At 37.8% G+C, this 6672-nt stretch overlaps 1 protein-coding gene across 1 annotated transcript in view; it reads left to right on the top strand.

The window, feature by feature from the left end:
* The window catches only part of TRIM24 (tripartite motif containing 24), a 78302-nt gene that overhangs the window by 46438 nt on the left and 25192 nt on the right, over nucleotides 1-6672 (top strand). The window contains exon 8 of the mRNA XM_021711747.1: nucleotides 2714-2831. Coding sequence (XP_021567422.1) covers nucleotides 2714-2831 — 118 coding nt within the window. The remainder of the gene's footprint in view (nucleotides 1-2713; nucleotides 2832-6672) is intronic.

The raw sequence follows: 6672 nt of genomic DNA, 5'->3' as shown, positions 1-6672 counted from the left end.
GTCTCGAACCCGCAGGCTCAGGCAATCCACTCACCTCAGCCTCCCAAAGGCGCAGGATTACAGGCTGAGCCACCGAGCCCGGCTCTAGGTCTGTTTTTTAAACAGATCTACACAGTAGTGGCTTGCAACCAGATCATGAGCTCATGGTTATATTTAACAGGCTACATTAGCTTGCTTAGTCATAAGGAGGTGCTATCTTGTTCCAGCCAGGTGAGGAAGCCTGACTGACTTCATTTTCCTCACAAAGAAATAAAAAGTGGTACACCTCTGTAGGGCACATGAATGGAACTTGCAGGACTGGAGGTTGCTCTGGGTGAGTCAGTGAGTGCATAGTGAAGTCCTTGGATGTTCCTGTATGCTACTATAGATATTATAAATACCACACACTTAGGTTACACTAAAACTGTTTTTTTAAGTATTCTTATAGTAATAAATTAATCTTAGTTTACTATAACTTTTTAACTTTACAAACTTTTTAAAACCTTTCCACTCTTTTGTAAAAACATGTAGCTTAAAACATAAACACATTGTACAGTTGCACAAATACTTTTTTATATCCTTATTTCATAAGCTTTTTTCTGTTTTTACTTATTTATGTTTTACAGTAAAGATTTTTTGGTAAAAACTAAGACCCAAACACACACATTAGCTTAGGAGTAACCAGGGTTAGGATCATTAATATCACTGTCTTTCACCTTCACATTTTTTCCCATTGGAAGCTTTTCAGGGACAGTAAACACACATTGAGTAGTCATCTCCTATGATAGCAATGCCCTTTTTCTGGAATACCTCCTGAAGGACCTGCCTGAGTCTGTTTTACAGTTAACTTTTATTTTTAATAAGTAGGAGGAATACACTCTAAAACAACAATAAAAAGTATAGTAGAGTAAATACATAACCAATATTGTAGTTGTTTATTATCAACTGGCAGCACAGTAGGTTTATTTACACCAGCATCACCACAAACACTGAGTAATTAATGTCTTTTGCTATGAAGTTACAAAGGCTATGTCATTAAACAATAGGAGTTTTTCAGCTTCATTATAATCATATGGCACCACCGTTGTACATGTATTCTATTGTTGACCAAAACTTCTGTGGTATGTAACTATATATGGGCATAGAAGAAGAGGAGGAAGTCAAAAGACAGAGCCTGGAGCATTCCAGCATAAAGAGGAGAGAAGAAACCCCCAACAGTGGAGACTGAGACTGTGCTATGCCAACAAGAAGGGGCAACCATGTGCTTACCGGGGAGTTAAAAAACAGTTTGCGTTAGAACCTAAATCTACTCTCAATGGTTCCAAAAAGGAGCAGGAAGTTAAATAAGGGGAAAACCATGAAACCGGTGTGCCAGAAGCCAAATGAAGACAATGTTTCCATGAGGGCAGACTGACCATCCGTGTGAAAAGCTGCTGAGAGTCTAAATGTGATGGTTTCAGGATAAAGTAGGAGTGGAAGAATAAGAGACAATAAATCTAGTCTTTTGAAGAGTTGCTGTAAAACAGAGCAGAGGAATGGGGCAGTTGATGGCAGGAGAAAAGGAAGTCAAGAGTTTTGTTACAGTTTGAAGTTAAAGCATTTATATGTTGATGGGATGATCCAATAAAAAGTGGTCATGAAGTAAGTGGTCATAATCAGTGGCTTTATTAATTCAATTATGTTCAGGCAGACTGGGATTTAACTGAGATAGGTTGTTTTCTCTGGAAGAAGATTGAGGAGAGGGAAGGGCTAAGTGAGGAGAGGGAAGGACTAATTGGCTAAGTGAGAGAAAGGAATTGAGGGTTTTATGCAAAGAGATGATGATGATGATGATTGACGCTGGGATTTAAGGAGGAATTAAGGGAAAAAGGATGGGAGGGTAAAGTGAGATGGAAGGATAGGGAAAAGTTGTAGGAGCAAAAGCTTAGAGGACCTGGTGGGTTTGTAGGATTGTTGGTATCTGGGCACTAACGGGAGTGTTGGGACTAATGTTGGAGATGGTGACAGTGAACCTGAAGTCTCGGTATCTTTAAGGACTGAGGGGGAATGAGTAGGTATTCATTGATGACTGCGGTATGGAGGGAAGTAGATGATGTGGTGTGATGACATGAGTTTCAAAGCTGATTGTGTTCATGGAGATGGCGGGGCCAGAACTGTAATGAGCAACAAGGAGAACCACCCCACTGGTAGGCCCAGTTTAATTTCCTGAGCAGAAGCACACTTATTAGCTCCCTGGTCTAAATTCTGAATCCTTTTTAAAAATAGTAAATAAAATAAAAGCCCAAGATATGCCATTTTTATTTTACAAATATTTGAGTTTGTGTTTCTACAGAATTTATTTTGAGTTAGGGTCTTACTCTGTCACTCGGGTGATCCTTCTGTTTCAGCCTCCTGAGTAACTGGGACTATAGGTGCACACCATTATGCCCAGCTTTTATTTTTTTTTAATAGAGATGAGATCTTGCTGGATTGCCCAGGCTGATCTTGAACTCCTGGGCTCAAGCAATCCTCTTAACTCAGCCTTTCAGAGTGTGGGATTACAGGTGTGAGCCACTGTGCCTGGCTAGATAATTTTTAAAATTGACTTTAATCTATCACTTTAAGGCATTTTCAGTTCTGTACTCAACAGATAGCAGAGTTATGCCTAAAAACTCTTCATATATTTAGGAAAGAAAATTATGTTGTGTATTTATTGGGTACTTAATAAACTGATATTTACTTGTCTTTTTTCTAGATTACATACCGGTTACGGCACCTCCTTCGTGCAAGATGTGATGCTTCCCCTGTGACCAACAACACCATCCAGTTTCACTGTGATCCTAGTTTTTGGGCTCAAAATATTATCAACTTAGGTAGGCCATTACATACATCTTCTCAAAGTGTCATTTGCTTGTGAAACACTCGATGATGACATGTTATTAGAAATATGTTCTTTTCAACTTCTAAAGTGTTTTCATTATCTTGTTTTAAAGACAAGTTGTTTGTGCTAGTATTTCATTAATGTATGCATACGGTGGGACATGCAAGAATATAAATACATATTTGAGTGGGACCACCCCCCCCCCCCAAAATGGAATTATCTTTGGGAGGGTAGGCCCCTTGTAGTGCAGGCTTCCCCCTACTGGGTAAGTGTTCCGAGAACTCATTGGCATCAACATACCAACTAGCATTGTTGTGAGAGGCTTGTGTTTGGCATTAAGTAGATTTTTTTTTTTTTGAGATTCATTCAATATGTTTGCCTATTTCATGGTGATTTACGAGTGCACCTGCCCACACTGTGCTGAGTGTTCAGCAATTTTTGACCCAAAACAGTATGATTCCCACTCTCCCTATTCACCTGATCTCGCCCTGAGCAACTTTTTTTTGTTTCCTGGGATGAAAAAGGGTCCTCAAAGGGAAATATTTTGCCGATGTGGAAGAGGTAAAACAGAAAATGGCAGAAGCACTAAAAGACATCAAAATTGACAAGTTCAGAAACTGTTTTGAGTTGTGAAAAAAGGATCTCAATAGGTGTACTGTTTGAAGTGGAGAGTATTTTGAAGGTGACTGAAATTTAATCATGACAGAATGAAGACACAATTTTTTAAAAATCCCGGGGTTTTTTGGGATCCCCTTCATACATATATGGATGATAGGAAACAACCTTGTACTTACAGGATGTATAGGGTCAGGGATTTAGGGTCCCCACCCACCCCCTGTCACTTCTGTCCCACAGAATTCAGTTTGGATATTAGTGTTAGATTTATAAGAATGAGTTAACTTTTAACTCTTACTTTTGAGTCAAGATCTCATTGTCACCCAGGCTGGAGTGCATTGGCATGATCATGGCTCACCGCAGCCTTGACCTTCTGGGTTTAGGCAATCCTCCTGCCTTGGTCTCCTGAGTAGCTGGTACTATAGGTGCGTATCACCATATCTGGCTACTTTAAAAATGTTTTTTGTAGCAACGAGGTCTCACTATGTTACCTAAGTGGGTCTCGCACTTCTGGGCTCAAGCAACTTTCCTGCCTTTGCCTCCCAAAGTTCTAGGATTACAGGCGTGAGCCACCACACCCAGCCTTTGATTATTGTCATTGATACAGGATTTTTTTGCATTTATATTGTTTTCTTTTAAAGTACTATTTGTTCTTGTTTTGTTGAGTTGGAGTCTTACTCTGTTGCCTAGGCTGGAGTGCAGTGGCACAATCATGGCCACTGCAGCCTCAACCTGCTGGGTTCAGGCGATCCTTGTGCCTCAGCCTTCCAAGTAGCTGGAACTACAGGCACGTGCCACCACACCTGGCTAATTTTTTGTTTTATTGTAGAGACAGATCTCGCTAAGTTGCCCAGGATGGTCTCAAACCCATGGGCTAAGGCAGTCCTTTCACCCTGGCCTCCCAAAGTGCTGGGATTACAGGCGTGAGCAACCATGCCTGGCTAAAACACTATTTCATACTATTATTGACTTGCCTTTAGACCGATTCTACAGGCACCTAATGGTTCAGTCTTGTTTTGCTTAGGGAAGATTTATAATTTTTTTCTTTTGCCTGTCAAGTAATAATTATAAATACACACACAGACAAGTTTATCTTAATAATGGAAGTGTAATATACATACAGAAAGGTACCCAAACTTAAGTATAAAGGTGGACCACATATATGACAATGAACCCATAAGACTACAGTACTGTATTTTTACTGTACCTTTTCTGTGTTTATGTATGTTTAGATACAAAAATAATTACCATTCTGTTAGAGTTGCCTACAGTATTCAGTACAGTAACATGTGTACAGGTTAATAACGTAGGAGTAATAGGCTATACCATGTAGCCTAGGTGTATAGTAGGCTATGATGTGTAGGTATGTGTAAATACACTTTATAATGTTAGCACAAAGACAAAATTGCCTAATGACACATGTCTCAGAACATATTCTTCTCCTTGGGCAACACATAACTATATTAGAGCTCACTGAATGATCACAAAGAGAGACTACTATTTTGGTGACATCAGGGACTAAAATATCCTTGCAAGCAGTTCAGCAAAAAGTTATTACTGCAGTTTTTTTATTATAATATTTACTGAATAGAAGCAGACTTTTTGCCTCCTTTCTTAATTTCTCACAGAGAAACTATGGAAACAGAAATTTAAGAATTTCCTATACTTTGTTTGTTCAACAACCACCAATACTTCCTTTGATTACATTTTTCTGGGCTCATTGACTTTGTTTCAGAGTCGCCAAATATGGTTGCTCTCTCATCCCCAAAGCTAAATTTTGGTTAGTAAAGGAAGAAAATGACTGGAGAGTGAGGCCTTGCTTGGTAGGAAAGGAAGAAATATCCTTATACAAATCTTACCCATGAAAGGGAAGAACAAAAAGAATCCTTAAAGTAATGGTGGTAAGGAGACCTCTGCAAACCAGGTGAGAAGTACACACAGTCATATGTATATCGATACATAGTGGGCAACTAGAATTACACACCTCACCCACCTTACTAAAAAAGAAGGATTTTTAGCAGTTCAAAATATGTGTATTTTGTAACCATTTTTTTATCACCCCCACTCTACCACCACACATTCATCTATAGTGAGAACTTATGATATATAAGTTCACATGTGGTTATATGTAGAGAGATATATGAACTTATAAGCATATCACATATACTATGTAAGTACATCCACATGTAAACATAGGAACATTTAAAACTACACAAATAAACAGATATTGTTTTAGATAAAGCTACATTAACCAAAATAAAAACAGGATCTCCTAGTCAAATAGTTTGTATATCCTTTATTATAGGACTTCTCAAAGCTATCATTTACGGACCAATAAATTCATTTACAATGACATTATCATTGTAAATCTCTCAAGAAGGAGACGGGTTTCCCAAGCTTGTTTATCCATAACTTCTGAGAAACATAGAAGAGTGTTAGGGAAAGACATGAATCTCAATGAATATTTTGTTAGATCCCTTATATGTAAAAGACATACACATATACCAATCTGCCATAGTGAATAACACACAGTAAGCATTTTGTGAATGTTAATCCTGTCTTTTTTAGAATGTATATGCTTAGTTAGTCAGAAACATTTGCAACTCTACTGATGAAGCTTGGATCAGATCTATCAGAGGCACCTTTAAACTCTAAAGCTGTAGTTTTGAGCCAAAGTATTCTCTAACAGAGAACTAATATAGTATGCGTTGTAAAGATGTGAGAAACTTGATAGATTGCAAACTATGACTACTGAAGATGCAGAAATGTTTTGTGAGATTGTTTTTTAAAGCCAGTGTCAGGTTTGCTTGTTTTGATACACTATAGCAGTTCTCAAAGTACAGTCTGAGACTTTTTGAGGGGATCACAAAGGCCACCTTTTTTGATCTACAAGTCTGGGTGAGACTGGAATTTTTCCCATATATTTTAACTTAAACAGTATATTATGACAGATAATGCAGAAACAGATATAAGACAGCTATTAAGCCAGACATTTAATGATATTTTCAAAAATGTAAAATCATGCTACTCTTCACAATACTTCAATTATTTTTTAAAATACAGTTTTTATTAAAAATGTTTTGTTATGACTTTATATTACAAAATGGTTTAGTAAATTTTAAAAAGTCATACATTTAGTTTCTAATAGTGTAAATTGGAGTCCTCTTTTTTTTTTTTTTGAGTTGGAGTCTCACTCTGTCGCCCAGATTGGAGTGCAG

The sequence above is a fragment of the Carlito syrichta genome, unplaced genomic scaffold (assembly GCF_000164805.1).
Source record: "Carlito syrichta isolate Samal-C Ts95f unplaced genomic scaffold, Tarsius_syrichta-2.0.1 Scaffold302555, whole genome shotgun sequence".
Taxonomy (NCBI): Eukaryota; Metazoa; Chordata; class Mammalia; order Primates; family Tarsiidae; genus Carlito; species Carlito syrichta.
Note: the sequence above shows the minus strand (reverse complement) of the source record. Positions and strands in the feature narration are given on the sequence as shown.